The 20,685-nt window shown below is 41.7% G+C and overlaps 1 protein-coding gene across 2 annotated transcripts in view; it reads right to left on the minus strand.

Annotated features, from left to right (window-relative positions):
* Positions 1 to 20,685, minus strand: part of TOX (thymocyte selection associated high mobility group box) — a 212,409-nt gene that overhangs the window by 25,141 nt on the left and 166,583 nt on the right. For both annotated transcript variants that reach the window (XM_086472678.1, XM_086472677.1), the window contains exons 4-5: positions 16,531 to 16,809; positions 9,910 to 10,140 (exon numbers count right to left, since the gene is read on the minus strand). In XM_086472678.1, coding sequence (XP_086328804.1) covers positions 9,910 to 10,140; positions 16,531 to 16,809 — 510 coding nt within the window. The remainder of the gene's footprint in view (positions 1 to 9,909; positions 10,141 to 16,530; positions 16,810 to 20,685) is intronic.

Consider the following 20,685-nt stretch of genomic DNA (forward strand, 5'->3'; position numbering starts at 1 on the left):
CTTATCTATAGTGTATAGTGGCAATATTTAATTTTATTTTTACCATCTCAGAAATCTCTTATAAGGTCATTTCCCCCTCCTCTGTCAAGCAAGCAACAATTATTAAATAAGTAACTTGACAGGAGCATATACTTATGGAATCAAGTCATTTCTAGCTTGCTTTAATTCAATTAGCATGATAATTGAATGTCAACTGATTGTCATTCAGGCAGGAAAGGCCCATTCTGATTCAGCAGCAGATTTGTTTCCTTACACAATATTTTATTTTCTGTATTGTCCCAGTTGTGGAAATTGAATGTTGGCAGAAAAAACATCATTTCTGTATATGCAGGGTGGGTCAGCTTAATTTACTCTTATTCTCTTCTGCTTGTTATAGAAACCTCCAAACTCCAGGATTACATTCATTAGTCTACAAATGGAACCTGCTGGTGTTATTTTCCTACTGCGCTTCACAAACGCAAATTTACACCGCATAATACACAGGTTCTTAGTTTACTATTTAATTACAGTTCCAAAGTGCGCCCAGGAAGGTAGCTTCGAGTTCCCTTACACTGTTTAGCAAAGCATGTGGCAATATAGAAGAAGACACTTTCCAAGAGGGGTAAGTATGAAACTCTACCTTGTGCATCTAAGTATGTAAGACATCATTTGAATTAGGCCACTGGGGAAAACGAATGCCCTGGGCTCCCTCATCATTAACGTACCAGCCTGGTACCAGCCCCCAGGCCATCGCAACGGGACCCTTTAGCTCAGGTGCCCTGGGCTGACCATACCTGTGGGCTACCAGGGCTGTCGCACCTGCATTGAGGGCTGAACTCTTTTTATTAATAGTGATACACAACCTTAAACTGGCTGTCCCCAAGTTTCATTTGGAGAGAAAGGGGCTGTGGGTTATATGGTTAGCCATGAGCACTCACAAATACTAGATTTACCAGATTAAAACCAGAGTAGAATATCTGCACTTCTGTTTTATGATGCCAACTTCTGGGCGTGTTTTGCTTTATATATTTGAACTTCTGCTTAGCTCTTGTCTTCCTGGATCATAAATTCCTTGAGGCAGGCTTTGGGTCTCTCCTGTGCTCTTCTACATGTTGGATAATATGAAACTCATCACTGATATATGTAACTGAAATATACCTGTAATGCCTTGAGCCAAGTTTTTGTTCTCGTTAGTCATCTTTTCCCAATGAACTTACTCTCAACTTGCTTGTGGGGGATTATCAATACATCACAGCACACTACACAGCAGGACTCCTACCCTGTCCCACGTGGCTTGCACCCTTGTTGCCTCAGGGGAACACATCTCCCTTCCCCCAGACACCATCACAAGAGCCAAACTAGGCACTCGCACGTCTGCAAACATGTCCTCAGCTTTGAATATCAGGTGCTAATGGAAGAAGGCACCAGTGACTACAGCCCCTTTTGATACTAGAGACTTGGGGACGGTGAGTTAAACTGACTGAAGCTCTTCAGAGAAATACAGACTCCCAGAATTTGTGCCTCATGGTAGTCTGAAAAAGCTTTGTGTCTCCTAGCTGACAAAACACATTACAAAGAACCATGCTACCTCCCTGGCTTTGCCTAAATAGCTGGTACGAGGAAGACAAAGAAGGGGAAGTTTTCAGTTTATCTTGTGGATGCCTCCTTAGAGCTGACACTTGCAAGCAAGATGCATTTGTCTTTTTAAAATGATGTAAAGGTGCCCACATTCGTTTTGATGGAAGTTTCCATAACCCCCAAAAAATAGTATATGCAAAAATAGCAAATCAAAAAGCAACATGACTGATTTTGTCTCTTTGGTTTCCGCGGTGTTATTACCCATGGGAGTGTCATTTTCGCAGGCTACAGTTACAGGAATGGCATCTGATAAAATACAGGAGGCCGCAATCCAGAATTAAATTCCACATCCAGATTGTCGTTCCTGGCCCTACACACCTAGGCTCATAGAGCAAACTTGTATTTTTTCCAAGTGGGAGACATATCTCTAGTTTTAATCTTCTGATTTTGCAGCAAAGGCACCTAGAGCTGCACACATTTGTCTAAAATATGGAGAGAGATATTCCCACAGCAGTCAGAAAAAAAAAATCCTCAGAATTGCTTAATGGATATGAAATATGTTACCATTTGATTTTTAATCTAGGTACATACAGTAACAGAAAGAGGCCCAGGGCTGGCTACATGGCTCAGCAGTCTCTTCGACTGTAGAGCATGAAAAAGACACTGATGACATATTAGAGGCTTCGGGGAAAGAATTCAGTCTTTCTGGCATGCAGGGGAAAGATCACAGGCCAAATTCAGCTCTAGCACAAACAGTGAGACTCGACGGAGATCACTGGAAACTGCAGCCATTTGCGCCAGGCCTAAATTTGACCTTACAGGCTTGATGCTTGCAGCTGACAGGAGCGGGACTGCACATTTTATCAAAGCACGTTGGATGAAAGTTGGGTACAAAACAAATGACATTAAACATATGATTTATGTGGTGATTATTTGCACTTGCTGGTATTCTTTTTTTTTTTTTAAAAAAAATAAGGATGTGAGCCTTATTGAAGAGAATAATAACGGGCCTAAATCCAGTTTTGTAGGAAATGATTTAAAGCCACGTTCCTATTGAGCTCAAATGTAGGGATAAAAGGTGGGGAAGAAGAATGAGTAGAAAATTAAGGCCATTACGTATGCATGTTGCTGTGGCAGTACTTGAAATCCAGGGTCCTTTTGGCCCAACTCCTTCCAAGTAAAACAAGAAGGTGAGGTACAGTTACAGTCAACGTTCATAACTTGGCGGCCATGTGCAGTATTTATCTAGAAGCTGTTGGATGCAGCAAACAGGTATTACAAGTCACCCCAGGCAGAGGGGTGTCTGATGTTCCCCATGACTTCAGTGCTCCTGGGGGGCTGGAGAAGACCAAGCTGCCTGGTGGACTGGGCAAGAGGCCAGCAGACGACAGCCTGCGTTACCCTACACAGGGTAAGGTGTGGCAGCTCCTGTGGGGACCTACAGTAATTTCGGTTTTTATGTGGCAGAGGGGAAGGTTTCCCATCTCGAGTGCACGGCATGGTCCTGCTCAGCCCAGCTCTGGGTGGCAGAGGGAGGCGCTGGGTACCATGTGCCAGGCCTTTCGGTACTTAGCGGGGGCGCAGAAGAAAAATAGGGGCAATCTTTTTAGCAGGGCCTGTGGCAACAGGACAAGGGGTAATGGTTTTAAACTAAAAGAGGGCAGATTTACACGAGATAGAAGGAAGAAATGTTTTATGATGAGGGTGGTGAGGCACTGGCACAAGCTGCCCAGAGAGGTGGTAGAAGCCCCATCCCTGGGAACATCCAAGATCAGGTTGGACGGGGCTCTGAGCAACCTGATCCAGCTAAAGGTGTCCCTGCTTACTGCAATGGGGTTGGACTAGGTGACCTTTAAAGGTCCCTTCCAGCCCAAACTATTCTATGATTCTATGAGAAGTCCTGCAGCAAGAATGCATCACAAACAGGGGGCCTCACACTGCCCCCTTCTCAAGACAGTGGAAGTTAAGACGTTCAAGGTCTGGCCCTGTGGAAGTCAGCGCAACAGAACAATCTGAAAATATAAATGTATATATATGTATATATATATATTTATAGACATGGGTTTGTATCTGCGTGTATGCTTGCCTATTCTTGGCCCATTTGCGTTCCGGCTCGTTAAGCCCAGCTGCTTGCAGAGGAAGGGAGAAGGAGCAGACACCAGGGTGTGGATCAGTTGTGTTAAACTCCTGACGCGCTCGTCTAGAGCTTCAAAGGGTAGAGATGTAATTTCAATACAGAAATTCATCACGAAAAACAGTGGATCCCCCAAAGAAGCCTACAGTGCAATACTGATAAAAGTGACTTTGCTGGTGCAGGTGGCTGGGAGGGGGGTGTGTGGTTGCTGTCTGTTGTGCCTATTCCTGAATCCATTTTGCTTGTAATTCACTTTGGCAGTGTGCACACACAGATGTGCCTTTGCTTCCTATTCTCATTTGCAAAAACAAAACAAAGCTAAATTTAAACCTTGTGTGGTTGTTTATCGACTAAACTGAAGGTACATTCTCATCCTCTTATAAGTGTGCTAAAGTTACTCCTTGGAGATTGCTTCATTTGCACAGAGATAATAATTTAAAATAAAAAAGTCCTTTTTAAAGGGGGAACAAGAGGTAGATAAACATCTGTGTGAGTATATGAGCATATATAAGAGTGAACAAACTGCAAAATTACATTTTCAAAATGCTACTGACGACCTTGACCCGACGGTCTGCTTATCCCCCGGAGCCATTTCAGCAGCCACACTGCAGTCCCCTGAACTGTCTGATGTCCTGACCCTGGACACCCCACATGCACAGCCACACAACAGGAACACGACTGCTCTTCCACCTGTGGGATGAGCTCATTTGTCATGTCCTGCAACAGGACGGTGACACAGCATCGCACCCGGGAGGGAGGAGGGGGTAGGTTAGGTGTCCCCAGCAGCTAGGCAGAGCCAAGGTCTCCTGAAACACTGATCTTGGGTCCATTTTGATCTGACTTCTCTCACATCATGAGAGAAGCTTTGGAGACATGACATGCTGGCCAGCACTATTGTAAACCCCCTCCTGATCTACCTGATTCATCCCAGCACTGGATAACGTGCTGCTACGTTTAAAACTTCCCTGTGATTGAAAGAGAAAATTATAGAACATGCTTTGTTATTTTTCATGCCCAAATCAGTCTGGGTTATTTTTAGTAACCAAAATAGAAACCCTTGAAAGCTTTCGGGTTACAGCATCAGAACCGCTGACACTCAGCACGAGAACTTCAATTTGCCTACCTATTGGTAACATACAATCCAAGTTCCATTCGATGTTGAAGAATAAACTGCAGCTTTTATCTAGTCGGTCTTTGAGCACCAACGAGGAGTAAATGATTTGATTTTGTGAGCTCCGAGGATTTGTCAGCTGCCTCATAAGTATAATTCTGGCTCTTCATATTCCTGCTGCTTCTAATTTAGCAGGACAGGCTCATAATTGAAGCAAATTAACTATTTACACTTGCCACTTCTACCAGGGGAAGAGGACACATCAGCAGGAAAGAATGAGTGGGAAATTAAATTCTTCCCACTTGTGTCAGATCTGCCCTTATATAAACACATTAACAGTAATTTCATGAGGCGCCAAACATAGGAATAAATACTGAGGGATAAAATAATGAGGTGTTGCTATCAAGCTGAACTGTTGCAGCTAATATTACTGTGTATGAATTATGCAGCCTGAAAGAAGGCATATGTTACGGCACTCAAACAGTCGCTTTGCCAGCTTCTTCTCATCGTTAAGTTTTGGGTCCCCTAGGTGAATCCATCCCCCTTCCCGCTGCAAGGCCGGCGCAACATTTAAATAAACACACAGAAACACATACACACGCACACATGTACGTATGCACACTAAGCTGTTGGTAGGAGAGCAAATTAATTCCTGCTAGAATTCCAGTTAAGTCACTGAAGTTACACCAGAGGTTAATTTTGTTGAATGTTGAATAGACATTCAATTCCATTTTTAGAATAACAGCACATTTATTAAGGTCTTTGGCTGAAGTTTTGAAGTTACACTAATGTAAACAAGAACATTTTGTTTGTAATTTACCACATCTATTACAGCTTTACTAGGACTCCAATTAGAAACTTAAGGTTCATTTAGTACACACACATCTGGTACTGATTTAAAATGACTTTCCTTTTTCATCTGAGGACAGAAAATGGCCTAAGTAGCCTTTTTACCCAGTCTGAACCAGTGTTCTGTCTGAAAGCCAGAGCCTCGACCATTTAGCATGCTGAACCCTCTTTCCTGGGGGCTGTTTTTCTCCCCTTTGCAGTAAAAATGTGTGCAAAGGGCAAAGATGTACATAAATAAGCTATAAAAATGGGATGCACAGAAGTACAGTACTGACTAAGGAGAAAACAGTGTTTGTGATCTTAAGAGAGGAACTAGAAAAGCCACTGACAATATCCCTGCGCTATGGCTACAGCACTGAGGAGAAGGTATCTGAACATACCACTGCTACAGCTGCTTTCCATTCACAGGTTTATTAATCTGCACAGTTTTAGAAAATATTTACACTGAAAAATGAGGGAAATGCACAGTCCCTGCTTCTGATCATGTGTAATTATTGTACCCAATTCAGAGTCTGAGAAGAAACATGACAAAATCCACCATGACCACTGAAGTCCCTTTAAGTTCTAGATGCCTCCATGCAGATAGATTTGGACAAACGAAACGCAGGCACACACCTGTAAATGGTCCTCATACGCTCAGAAATTAATGGGAACAGTTATAGCATATGACCCCAACATGCAAATGTCTTCGTATGGTAAAATGAGAGTGGAAGTACACTGGTATCTGCTTTAATCTAAGAAACTGCAGTATCCTCATGGTAAGAGCATCAGAGTGTGATCCATTTTAAGTACAACTCCCCCCTAACTTCAGCAAGGCACCCACCATCATCTAGTTCATAATAACGTTTTCTTTACCTGTCATGCCAATCCTATTTTCTCAAACATTTTCCTAGTTTCTTCACAGTTAGAAAAACCTATGCGGTTCTTGCACAAACCCTTTCAAGCTACAGTCCAGTATGTCAGGTTATCAAACTTTTCTTGCAAAGGCTTGGACATACATATATTGCTCCTAGGTCGTTACTGTACTGAACTTCAATACCTTTATTTATTCCGTGGTCAGTCTTCAGGAATAAACAAGAGGAATTCTATGCATTTCAGACAAAGCTGGCCCAGGTCATAGAAACAAAGATGATTTCATTTGGGTATGAAAACATGAGGTTATTCTTCTTTTGCAATAGCTCCATTATGTTCTACTTTCTGACTCATTTATATTTACTATTTAAATACTAAAAGGAGTTCCAATTGAGGAAACATAATTTGGAAACATAATTCTCTTTAAATTCCAGAATAAGCATTAGCTTCCAAAACATAAAAGCCAGAAGCTTTATGATAATTGAATCCTTTTCAGCAAGTATAATTAATCAATAAAATATTCCTCTAATGATGTTATTGTTTCTTTATTTAACTGTTTTTGAATTTCTGAAGCTTCTTCAATGCCAAGTTCCAAATGCTACATTAATCATTTGTATTTTTAGAGTTCAGTTTTCCTACGGGAGACGTAAGTTTCCTAACAGTTACTAATGCTCTGGATCTGAAAAATTAGGCCTTTAAAATACAGACTATCTAGTCAGTTAAGATGTCTTGTAATCATTACTTTGTACTATTAGATCCCTAATGGAATAAAGAATGAGTTTAAATTTATTCTAGAAAATAGGATTGCCAATTTTTTAAAATAGGGACTATCTTTTATTCTTTTTGTACAGTGCTAGATTAGAAAGGCACTGGGCCTGGAGTTTTAACAATGTGCTTAATAGATGATAATGAATAGGCAAAATGAGCAACAAAGATACGCTAACCCAAACTCTTTGAATAACGGGCTCAGAAATCTAGTTGCAGCCATTTTTTCATGGATGCGTCATGTGGATTCCATAACACATCATTCCACTGTGTTCCAACTTAAACTACGGACAACGGAGATAAGGAAAATGAATTTTGTTCTGATGTTCCAGTGTAGGACTTATTCAACTATTGCTTTCAACCACGAATAGGAAATCCAAGTTAAAGCTGGAAATTTAGGGTTTTATGCACTTTTCTTAATCAGAATTCTGTTGAAAGACCTCAGTTTTCTGCGTGTAGTACTAACATGACAAGCTCAAAGGAAACGTGCATTTGATAGTCTTTTATGTTTACTTCCATTATACAGTCTTGGACTATTATTCACAAAGTTGTTTTCTGCGTTGTAAGCGGAGCAAATATTATGGAAGGAAAAACTGCACCACTGCAACAGCCACAAATTAAGGGTCATTATGAAAAATGGTGAGGAAAACCAAGCACGAGATGTGGCTAAATAAATAATTTTTGCTTGGTGTCATCACTAGAGAGATGTAAGATTAACTAGAGAGGCAGGCTCTTGAGAAGTCCAGGTCTCTGCACTTCACCATTTCAGGAAAACTGGGATCCACAATCCCACAGGCAAGCCAGATGGGTCCAAGATACAGACCTAACTACTTGGAGCACTCCTGAGGTATGCGTTTAGATGTGCAGATTTCAACAAGGGGAGTGATTCTGGGCAAAGACCTTTCTTTGGAGTAGGAACCAATTTAAGGTAGAGTCTTAATTACCACAGTCTATAGTTTCTCAGCTTTGGCCGGAGGTCCTGGCCAAGCACAACAGGGACAGCAGGCTGCTCTTGTACGCCTGGGCGGTGTCCTGAGCAGTGGCTACTCCTGGTGCGGCTCAGCACTGACCCTCCTGCCAGCTGTTGGGTACGTGGGACAAGGAGGAATGGCATCAAAACCTCTTGCTTGTGAACTTAACCAAAAGTGTAGTATGCATTTTTCCTGAGTCAAAAGTGAAGATCCATCATCATGTCCCAAAAAAGTACTGTTTGACAATGACAGACCTGCTGTACTGGGAACCTCTAAATAGCCTGTCAGATCTAGGGTGTAACTTTGGCCTTTGCTGGGCGTATTAAAAAAGGGAGAAAAAAGAGACACAGCACAACCAAATAACCCTAATGTGCCAGGTCAAGTGACTTCTCTGATGCCTGTATTCAAAGCAAGTTACCTTTCCTCCAGCTAAACCTTCCAAATGCTGACCTTACTCAACGGTGGATACTGGACATAAGCTTTTTTTTCCCCTAGTTAGTCAATGAGTGTCAAACCTTGATTCTTATCAAACCTTGATTCTTATCAAACTGTTATCTTTAACAGGGATCTAGATGCATCTACACCATCCAGTTACTAGCAAAGTAAACCATTTTTTTTCAAGCCCAAATGATTTTGCCTACCAACCCTCCCCCCCAATTTTCCTTTTATTTCTTAGCCTTATTAACTCTAATTTTATAATAATATGCTCAGTGTGAATGAATGAGATGCAGTTTTGCCCCAGTAATTTGCTTCTCTCTGTGCTGACGTCAACCCCCACCCAGGTCTCCTGCAGCCAATACAACTCTCACTCAGAATATCCTTTCCCTCCGTATCTGTTTGTTTCTTAAAGTTCCCCTTTCTGTATCTACTCAATCCATTGTGTTGGCAGTTAGGAAGGACGCAACCAGTAACAACAGAAAAGCAACGGTATGCTAGAGTGAGGATGAACGGTATTTGCCAGCTGTCACCACATGAATTTGATGAGCTTCCAGAGCTGCCCACTTTTACGGAGCATCCGACTGACTCGGAAGGATCGCTGCAAAGGTTCAGATCCAGTTCTGCTGACCTCATTGAAGAACCAAGGCCTTTCCATGGAAGATGGAAGTGACTATGGGGTGTGATTTCCACAGCCCACATCTATACTGGAGGACACCCCAGAACATTGTCAATCTGCCAGGATCCACCCTAGGTCACTTCGGGTCAACACATCTCTAATTCCTTTCATAAAAGCCAGCAAAGATGCGAGCCCAGCTCCCCTTCTGGCACTGTGGGGCAGGGAAACATCTGCAACCAGGAGCTTGGACATACGTCAGGTCCCACCACACAGATATAATTTTTGGCAGCAAGGTCCTGTTATACCACACTGTCACAGGCAGGGCAATGTCATCATAAAATCTTAGGCCCGCCAATTTTGGCATAAACCAATCCTAAATAGAATCCTAAAGCTTGTGTCACATCCCAAAACTAAAAAGAAAACCCCCTCTTTTAGTGGTTTCATACAGAATAAATGAAACGATACTCTCCTTATCTCCGTCTCTTTAAATCATATTCCTGAGATGGCACATATTCAAGTTTCATCCTGCCAAACAAAAGAATCTGCCAACAGTGCTTAGATGACTCTGATAACGCTTCCCTGAAACAAAGCCTCTGAGCTACAGCACATTTTGTACCTGTTTTTGTTCTTCTCCTAAGCCGTCCCACATTGAAGCTACGATTTTAGAGACTTCACCAAAAGTAGCATTGGGGTTTTGGCCCTTGATAGCTGCTTGAGTGTCTCGAAAGAATAATGCATAGGCAGACACAGGCTTCTGTGGCTCGTTTGGGTCCTTCTTCTTCTTCTTTTTGGGAGTTTTGGGTTTCTTCCCCATATCTGAAGCAGGTCTCTTCTCTCCACCATTGACCTGTAAAATAAAATTAGAAGAGTACTACACAAAAGCCTATTTAATTCAATCCATCCATCATTACAGCTTCTGTGATACACAGAATTTCGGATTTTGCATGCAAAAATGGAATCTGAGTTGACATCTTTGATAATCCAAATGTTGACACGACCTGATTGAGATGTATAAAATTTGTAAGTATTCCAGATTATGTAACTTTTTCTTTTGAAGTGCTTTATATTTTGCTTTCACATAATTGTTACAATCTCCTTTATAGTTCATCTGGTCACCTTTTAGCTTCTTCTGAATTTTACTCCTAATGGCTATAATGAGTAAATTCAAATGAAATTAGTTTCATTATAGGCTGACCACCAGTTCAAGCACATGAGCCACCTGCGGACAGCAGGAACACTGTCATTTCTACCTTTTCCTTACCCTCACCCTTTCCCAGAACTACCCCAACTAGTGTTCAAATCAATTCCGACGGCAACTGGTGGGACACCTTCCAGTGAATTTGAAGAGAATCTGATTGTGAATGAAATGATTCAAGTTACAGTCATTCCTCTGCACACCTTCCAATTAAAATCCAAAGAAATGAAGCTTTACTAGCACACACAGTTTAGACCCCTTTGGAGGATCAGTTCTGATCCATCTGGATTTAGCTGCATGCTTTTTTCTTCTCCTCATGTAAAAGCAAATGGTTTGAGGAAACAAATGGTTTGAGGAGTGACAGAGTATAGGAGGAAAAGCGCACGTGCGTTATCTGTGTGCCATCTGAAAAAAACCTGCACATCAGTGTTTGTGGAAATTTGTTAAATGCAACTACGCTTTGTCACTGACTAGCTCAGAGACCCTGATCACCAAAGCAGCCTACTCTCCTAGGTGACCTACAAGCACATAAAGGGACACTGTCCTGATTCTCCAACAGATCGGAGCTCCGTGGCAAAGCAGCTTCTCTTGATGTGAGCACTTCATTCACTGTACCTGTAGCAATGACATGTGGCCTTACCAGAGGGCTCAAGGGTTTTTTTCTGTCATGGCCAGGGTACTGTGCATCATAAGGGTTTTGAGGTATGAGAAGATGAAGAACATAAAAGGTGTGCTCTAGGCTAAGGATCTACTAGGCATGACTTCTATCACATCTTTCTATCATTTTTTAATAATGCATATCAAGCAACACAGAAGAACACAGGTGTTCAAATCAGTGGAACTGCATGAGGAAAATGGCTGGAAATTCTCATTTTTGAGCAAACTTTTTTATTTTTCTATAGACATCACTGTGTGGTGTCCAACATGGCCCAGGTGACCACAGTGAACAACCTGGATCTCTGTGGCTTGCTGTGGCAACAAAGTGATGACCACAGTTTGAAAAGGAAGTTGCTTCTGTCCTGAGCATTATGGTGCAACAGATCCACCTTTAATACACGGCTAACGGACATGCAGCCTATCGGCAGCATTTGGAAAACACGGAAAACCAGAAGCAGGGTGCTACGCATTATTAAGTCATCCAACTTCTGGTCTCCTGACATTATTTCATTCTACAGGGTACAGAGAACTACCAGCTAAATGGTAATTAACTGGAGCTCCCTAGTTAATTTGGCAATATCAGCCTAAACTCTTCAGATAGTTCTGTGCAAAGTCCATGAGCAAGGAGGCTGGACAATAATTTTGGCTGTAGTTAGAATTTTACCTCTACAATTTGCTAAAGTTTTCCTCTTTTCAGAGTATTTTTGGACCAATGACATTTAAGAGTTCTCTGTGTATTAGGATACCACATGACTTAAACTACCCTTAAACTAGGTGATATGCTGCAGAAACTTGCGTAAGAGGTTCTGTGAAGCTGTTCTGAGAACAGCTCTGAAATCTCATTCTCCAACCTGAATGATCAAGAGACTTCAAAAACCCACTGTTAAAAAGAGAGTACTCACAGGGGAAATTCTGTTTGTCTTATATGAAAATAACGAAATAAAAAGAATACCAGAATTCCAGTGCTAATAACCTTGCAAATGGCTGAGATGATGGCCTACCTTATGCTCCCATCAGTCTATCAGCTTCATAGACTCCACTTCTAACCACCAAAGCAGAGACAGATGGGAAGTAAAATAAAACCCATATATATTCTTCCAGGCATAGACTTGTGCCTCAAAATCCCTGGAGGTGTAGTTAGCTCATGGTAATCCACCTCCTGTCATGGCTTATTGCTTAATTATGGTGATGTATTTAACTTATTTATCACAAGAAAGCAATAATCTTTCACTTTAAAAAAGTGTACATTAACCATGTTGCACACATAATAGATCACAAGAATATCTAGTGTAGGATTTAAAACTATCAAGTAAGGCACATCGTTGATATCTAAATGTCCCTTGAGAAGCTGGAAAATGTCTATAAGCATATTTAAAATAAACTGCAATAGTACCAAAGCTTTTAATGGAGCTAGGAGAGCTGTTTTATGCACACTATCTTGCAGTAATCGCTGTAGTTTAAAATAGATTTTAATCAAGCACCATCTGCATAATAGGCTGAACAGACAACATAGGATTCTACTTATAACTCTTATCATATAAAGTAAATATTGTAAAACCTCTACCACATAAAGAGAATATGCTGCAGCAGTTCCTCAGGAATCGAGTTTCTGTTAGTTAATTCTTGCTACTTGCAGTCCTCTCACTATTTCCCTCCGAAATACACTATTTGAAATTCTCTCGTAAGTGATATTCAAATGAGCACGGAAGAAAACCCTGTTACCCGTCTACGAAGAAATACATATTTGCAAATCAGTAACGCTTCCAGCAGCTCACAATTATGCTTGGCAACAACCAAATACGTGTTTAATGATCCAACAGTACGAATTATGGCAAGAATTATATAAATGCAATATTCCAGTGCTGAGGTGGTCAGAATAAAGCATATGGTAAGTGGCCACTTTGTTTAGAATGTTTTTCTAGTTACTTACAACTGTCAATTTTTAAGTTCCTTTTTTCTTCTTCTAACCATAGTCCAACATACTAGATTTAGAAGAATTAAGGAGACTTAGGGAGGTAAACCACTTGCAGAAACAATATCCTTCATCAGGGATTACATTTCATATTTCCACGGACCTAGCCGCTTGCTGCCTGTACATATGCAGCCTTACAATTTGCTGCTGTGGTCACTGATCTTATGGTCAAGCAACCTCAGCTGTCTTGCTTTCAGAGCAACAGTGTGTAGGGCAACTGAGCCCTCTACAATGCAGCTCCCTTCCCTCTTTTGTGCAAAGGAATACACGACGTTTAAAGTCCAAAAGGCCTATATGAAAGAGCCTTTATGAGAACAAGTATTGCCCAAATGTATTCAGTGGCTGCTGCCGTTAGTTCTGTGTATGTTGGATAAGGCTTACAAAAATTTGAATATTTACCACGGAATGAACATCCAAGAAGCTCCGTACATGAACAATTACATCAGTTTGTAAAGCTTCCTTATTACTGACATTTAGAATATGTACATTAAGCTGAAATGGTAATGTCCTCCATGCAAGGAAATCAGTGGTTCACTAGGGATACAACTATAGTTCTAGTCCAAATGTGTGACGTACGTATTTGTTCATAACTCCTGTCTTCCTCTTTCTAGAAATGCATGCAAACATGAACAGGACACCGAAACGTCTATTTTTTTCTCTAGAAACGGGTATAGTTGTTAGGGATTTCTCTACCAGATCTGCTATCAAAGGACCAGTGGCTTCTCTTTCACATGTAATGCTGGGCATTCAGCTCGTATAAACCAAGGGAGGTCATCTGACACAGAGGTGATTTTCCATTTGAAAACGTGATTTGTATTTTTGATCAATGTTGGTACACAGGCAAACAACTTCTCCTGCTGGTTAAATAGGGAGAACATCACCGTTGCTATTAACAATACGGTGGATTCAGAGGGAGTTGTTTTTTACACGGTCCTCACGGCAGGAACAGCTTACTGACTTCATGAGGCTGCTCAGACGTGGCGAGCTCCGGCAGCTACAACATGACTGCGGCATGTGTGCTTCTGCTGAAGGACAGACTAACGAGTTCTGGCCCTGCTTTATTAAGTAATGCCACACATCTACATGCCAGTTTATAAAACAAAGAGAAAAGCCAAAATCTAGCAAAGCTGCATTCAGATCAAAGATAGAGATTCTCACAAGAGACTGAATGGCCACTCTATCTCTTCCTGTCCCCACCCAGTGCCTTCTTTCGCTGGGGGGAGGATTTCTGGAGCAAGAAGAACACTCACAGGCCTCTCCAAAGCAGCTCTGAGAAAACATAATAATGCTGTGGCTGGGGAGGAAGATCTCCACAGAAAGCTGGTTTCCTCAAAGTATCCGTATCCATTCATCGGCAGCTTCCAGGGAGAGCCACAGGACGGACAGATGCACAGCGGGGGGCTTTAGGTCATAACCAACCACAGCACACTAACTTCGACGCTGATTATTCAAACCCTCTTGTCCTTTACAGAGGGAACTACAGCAGAACCACTACTCTGGATCAGGCAGGCCAGCCCACTGCCTGTCTCCAATGGTGGCCAACTTCAGGCATTTTCACGAAGACCTAAGAAATCCCACAGAAGGCAGGTATGGCATAGTCTGCCCCCCATCAAGCCTGCAGTTTGAACCGTACTAGCTGGAGACGAATTTAAGCCTTCTGTCATTATTAACCAAATTTAATATCCTTCACAACTTTTCTCTTAGCAGGGAAATTATCATTACTGAATTTTAAGGCAATGTACCAACTTTGGCCTACTGAATTTAATTTTGTGTTGTGCCTTTCCTGTCTTTTTCTGCTTAGACTGAGCATGAGAGAATTTTAAAGAGAGTCTTCCAAAATAACATGGCTTGTTAAGAAGATGAACACTATATAAACTGCCTTCCACAAAGAAAGGACCAATTTTTACTTGGTCTGCAGTGCTTAGTATTTCTTTATTGAAAACATTAGCCTTAGATGAGTACCGTCTGCAGGAAACCACAACCCTACACTTTTGCTAGCACAGAGTGTTGCAGTGAAAAAGTAAAGAAAAATATGGGTTAAATAACTGAAATATTTGTCAGAAGCAGAAAGGATATCTTAATTATTTGAGTGGAGGTTTTCTCCAGAAGTTTAAAGCATCTTGCACACTCCCACCAGTATATGTAAAAATATTAGCAAAGCAACAGGAGTAGCAAATAAATTATTCTGAAAAAGTAAAGGCTGCCTGGAATTATTTTTACATAGCTGTATTCTAAAGTCCCCCTCAGTAAGGAAGTGCTCATTTAAAATGTATGAATTATTCAGTAATCTTTAAAACCTAAAGTTTGTGAAATGAGGGGAAAGTCCTGAAATAAAACTTTTGAATCAGAATTTATTCAGAATGTAGTAAAACATACGTCTCCAATTACATGATTATTTTATAGCTTGAGGCACGAAAAACAATATAATTTGAAAACAAATCAGACTTACATTTCTTGACTGGATTACACCTCCTCAGTGACTCACAATGTTTTCTTCGTATTCCTTGCAAGTCTGCCACTTTTCCCCACAAGACATGGCCACGGTACACTACATGGCACACGCTACGCTGCAGGACTGCTCTAACAGGGCTGCTGTTTTGTTGTGACCATAAAACAGAGCTAGAGAGGTTCTCAACTGCAGCACGCTCTATTCCTGGTTTGTGGGATGACTTTGTGCTAAGCCCCAATCTTTTTGTGCCTCAGCTTTTGTGTGTGCAAAATTAAGATAATAAACTTGTGTATTTTTTGGGAGGCCTTCAGGATTTTGGGAGGTTTGGAAGGGTTTTTTGCATGCAAAACCTGCTATAGAAATTGACGTTTATCTTTAAAGAAATGTATTATGTAAATGACTATTATTACTTCATGCCTGTACTGACATTAAAATTAAGCTTAAACATGTCACAATGGAGTGTTGGCACCTCCCAAAGTATAAATGCATAATGGGTCTTCAAGATTATCAAGGTAAGATTTTTAAAGTTCGCAGAAGATCCTTCTGTTCTGGTTGCTTTGATGTTCTGTTTACCCATCCTGTGACCAAGCAGCAAAGACTCGTGTATCGTACAGACTGTTCATACCTTTTATAGCAGTAATTTGATCTTTAACAGGGAACAAACGTCCCTTCCATGCAAGTGAGAAAACTCAATCTTTATATTAAAGTCTTAAAGGAACGGCTTATCCTTTGAGTGTTTTACAGGATTCCAGTTTGCTCTCAGGAAGAGGAATGATCTCATTTGCTCAAGCTGCCTGCAGAATTGACTGGAAACTGTAAGTTCTGTATTCATAACCCTTTGTTCACTTCAGTCAACCCCCAACAGTGTATAAAGTATCACCTTAATAACTGTGGCCATACGTTTCATTTAGCAGGTCCTAAAAATATCCACCATTTACACAGTAATCCTAACATCTAAGCCTACCTTAGAGCTATCTTCTCCTTCATCTTCATGGACTGAACTGGATGGTGAAGGAGTTGCAGATTTGCTTCCAGGTGGAGAGGGCGAGTTGTGAGGAACACTGTTTCCACCCATATTCAAACCAAGCTGTGCACTGAGCTGGGACTGGTTAATAGTAGTCAGCTGCCCGTGCTGCATCATTCCTGGCTGCCTAATATCTGCAGGTTGAACCCTTGGCCTCATGGTTGCCATCTGAGGATGGGAACTATACTGGGCTCCTTCTGTATTCCGTAAATCTTGCATCTACAAGAGGAAAAAAACTGTATTAAGCATATCGCTAATAAAGTGTTCTGTTCCTTTAGACCTCGGTGGGCCTGATCGGCTACATAAGGCTTAAAAGAAATGGCAAGTACTTAAATAAACATGTAAATACTGGAAATAAACAGAGTAAGGATATGATTGACATTTGCATAACGCTGACTGTTATACACTATTCAGGCTCCAGCCTCAGCCCGTGGGAATAGCAAAAAGCAATGAAAGCTCGTTTCTGTATAGGGGGAACAAAAGGGTACTGCTTTCTGTAACTGTGTGTAGGGTATTTCAGAAATGCTAATGGACAGGGACAGGTTTGCACTCTGAAGTTCAGAATCAGATCAGAACACGAATATCCTCAAAATTCAAGACAATTTCCAGATCCTACTTCTTGTGTGTGTGTGAGCTGTGAATTTGGGAGCTGCATTTTTCAGAGTTTGAGTATCTAGTATTAGGTCCAAATCTATTTTGCCTGGTGCTGCCCAATGAGATACTGGAATTTTCAGGCTTCAGACGACTGACAAGAAGGATGCATTGATAGACTGATTAAATGATTTCTGAGTTGATTTGCTGCTAAGACATACATGAACAGAAAGCTCGGAAATCGTGGGATTGACAAATGAATCCATTGTGCTATGTGGGTCACCGCTTCTTAGCATTAACGAGACATACTATTTTAATGCAAGCAACAAATTCAGTCTCTGCAAGGATAAGAATTAAAAGCACTGAAGGATGAAACTCCTTTCTTGTCCAGAGGTCAAATGCACCACACACACACATACACACTACAGCAGACTGCCTGCAACATCTTTTCAGTATACTCATAGGGAAACATGACAAATAGCAAACAGTACCAGGGAGAAGCTCAGATTTAAGCTAAGGTGTTCTGTGGGTGATTTAAAATTGAAGTGTCAATTCAGAACTGAAACGAAACAGATATAGTTGTCTTTCTGTGCATCCAACAAACATGCCGTATGTATCGAGTGGAATCTGACAGGAACTACCACGGTGTAAGTTCCATTATGATAAGGACATGTGTTAATGGTTCAATATATTAACATAACCACATTTATTCTACTGACAGTCTTTGTTAGACATATCATCTGAATTGTCTAAAGATCAGATTTTTTCTTTTAAACTTTTTATAGCTCTGACTGCTATAACCTCTTTCATACACACTCTTATATATCACCACAATCTGTAAGATACCTTTCAACCAGTAACACACTGAAAAAGAAACGATAAACCTGTAACTTCACTTTTTCTCTTATTATTGATAGTGTAAGAATTTATCAATTTTAGGGAGGTACTTTATGAGCTTGGGGATTGATTTTTGTAAAGCCGACTGGTTGGCAGTAAATCAAACTAATAATACCATTAGTTATGGCATACTTACCACTTTACATGTACGTGTGCCTCTGAAAAGTATTTGAAATGGCTTCTGACAATGTGACATCACAATTATACCTGTATTTATATTGCTTTAGAAATTAATAGCTTTTGGTAAAAAAGGTTTATCGACACAAGCATGTTCAAGTTCATTTAATGGCTACTACAGCACTAGAGGAGAGGAGCAGAGACAGAGCAGCGTGTGAAATCAATTGAAGGCTGAAATTTGAATCCTGGCAGCCATTTGTATTTTTAAAGATCGCTACTGACCGCTTCTTGTTCCCTTCCCTGCGCTATCAGCTCCCCTCTGCCTCTGGCAGAGAACCATATCAAACCAGTTGTGCCCGTGAAGCTGTAACTGCTGCTCGGCCCTTTTGCTCCGGATCCAGCTGTTGGGCTGGGCAGCGGCTGGGAGCGGGAGCGTGGGCTGCCCCAGGCCCTCCCGGGGGATGGAAACCCACCAGCCCCTTGCGTGCTGGGTAGAGGGAGGCGAAACCCTCCCAAAGGCTCTCCCTTCACCCCATCTGCGTGGCTGCGTGCCCCCCTCCCCGGGGCCGAGGCCGTGCTGCCCCGCATGTGAGCGCCTCGGGTTTTCGTGGGGCAGCACCTCGTGGTCCCGGGTCGGGGCTGGGGAGAAACCCCCTCACAGAAGGCTGGAAAAGCAAGACCCCTTTTAAAATAAGAATGTGCATCCTCATGATGTATGAACTCGAGAAAGGAAACAAGCACTATTTGAAACTCCTGACAACTCTTATTTTGAACGAATGTGCAGTGTCTGCCTCTGAAAGCAGGGCAAAGGTTATAATTTTAATTACTTTTCCCCAAGTAAAATATAATACAGTTGCTATTATTCAAGCAATCTCTCCTTATTAAAAACTGTTCATATGAGCTTCAAACACTATCAGATACTGCAGAACGTTCTGTGCTTGTTGTCTTTAAACAACATATATTTTTAAACAGTCTGTGATTCACTTTCAGCTCCAGTGCTGAACATACACTGTGTTTTCAGACAACATGACACCGACTGGACAGTACTGGATGTATCCCTATACAAAACGTGTGTCTGTATATCTATCTATATATATTTGCAAGAGAATCCTTCATTTATGAAATTCTGAGGACTGCAAAATGCAAAATCCTGTGCAGTAGGAAAAAACCCCAGTGTTTTTCTTTTCACACAAATTCATCTCCTTTTGTGAATATTTACATCAGATGAACAGCAGGCTACCTTTACACAACCAGGCATAAGCAGCAAGTAAGTTTGTTTAAGAGTACATATTCGCTTTTAGATGCTAAGCCAGAACCCCTCACCTAAGGGATCTGCCTGCAGAGAACATGCCGGTGGAAGTCCATGGCCCAGAGCTGTGGCCCTCAGCAAGGAGGATCCCCATCTGCAGATGAGGTTTCTGGCTCACCTCCCTGCCACGCACCGCAGAGCCTGCCTTCCCTCATGCTGCCCCTTCCCAGTGAAAAACTGGGATTGTCTAAGAAAATGGGAACTGTTCATTCCCTGAGCGAGAACGGGCAGCTAACGACGCAACTGTGAGGAGCTCTGAGATTACGCCCTGGAAAACACATGATGATGAACCTTCGGGTTCCTAAAAGATCAACAAACCCAGAACTGTCCCACCATCTTCCCTGTTGGGTTCGAGACCAGTCCCAACGATGAAAACCACACGCTGCTGGGGTGTGACCGCATGCCCCCGTTTCAAACACCGCAACGACCTCTTCTCTGCAGGAACAGCGGCACTCATCAGGCACACGCTCTGTCACCATTATGCGCAGAGTATGACCATTTCTTTTAAACTACTTCAAAATCAGAAGTTTCCTATTCCTTGCTCCTCCAGATGGAGTTTTACAAAACCCACCAACGTGTGGCTGTGCTGGAGCCACGTTCAGTATGCAGAAGCAATATTGCGAACACTCTCCTGCCGAACGCAACACTGAATACAAATCCCGCCGGGTGGCAGAACGCCAAATGGAAGAACAAAGTTAAAGAGTTTGAGTGTTACAGAGGATAAGGACAGTCTTAAACTCACGCCTTCAATGGTCTCTCTGGTGAGGTAATAATGATAATATCTGGCACTTCAATATCATTCCCCATCTGTCAGTTCCAGGATGTTTTGCAACTTGTGTTATATCCAGCTTTAGAACATGCCTGGTTTTATTTTGGTTTTACTAATGGGGAAGCTATGACACATTTCTTTTTGTGGCTATTTTTTTTTTTTTTCTGTTTGCATTTCGCTTATAAGCAGAAACTGAGCATCCACCCATCAAAGTGTCTGACTGCAAGTTAAAAGACACCGGTAAAAGCCACCATCTCCGAGGTGTGTACCGATAACCCTTCTTGGCACACGTTTGGTGCAAAACCAGAACAGGGCTGTCTGGCTGAAAACAAGCTTCTAATGCCCTGCTCAAAGCTCCTAAGGTGCTAAGAATAAAGCTGAAGTGCTTTAAACATCAGAACACCATTCTCCC

This window comes from Leptosomus discolor, chromosome 13 (assembly GCF_034619465.1).
Source record: "Leptosomus discolor isolate bLepDis1 chromosome 13, bLepDis1.hap2, whole genome shotgun sequence".
Taxonomy (NCBI): domain Eukaryota; kingdom Metazoa; phylum Chordata; class Aves; order Leptosomiformes; family Leptosomidae; genus Leptosomus; species Leptosomus discolor.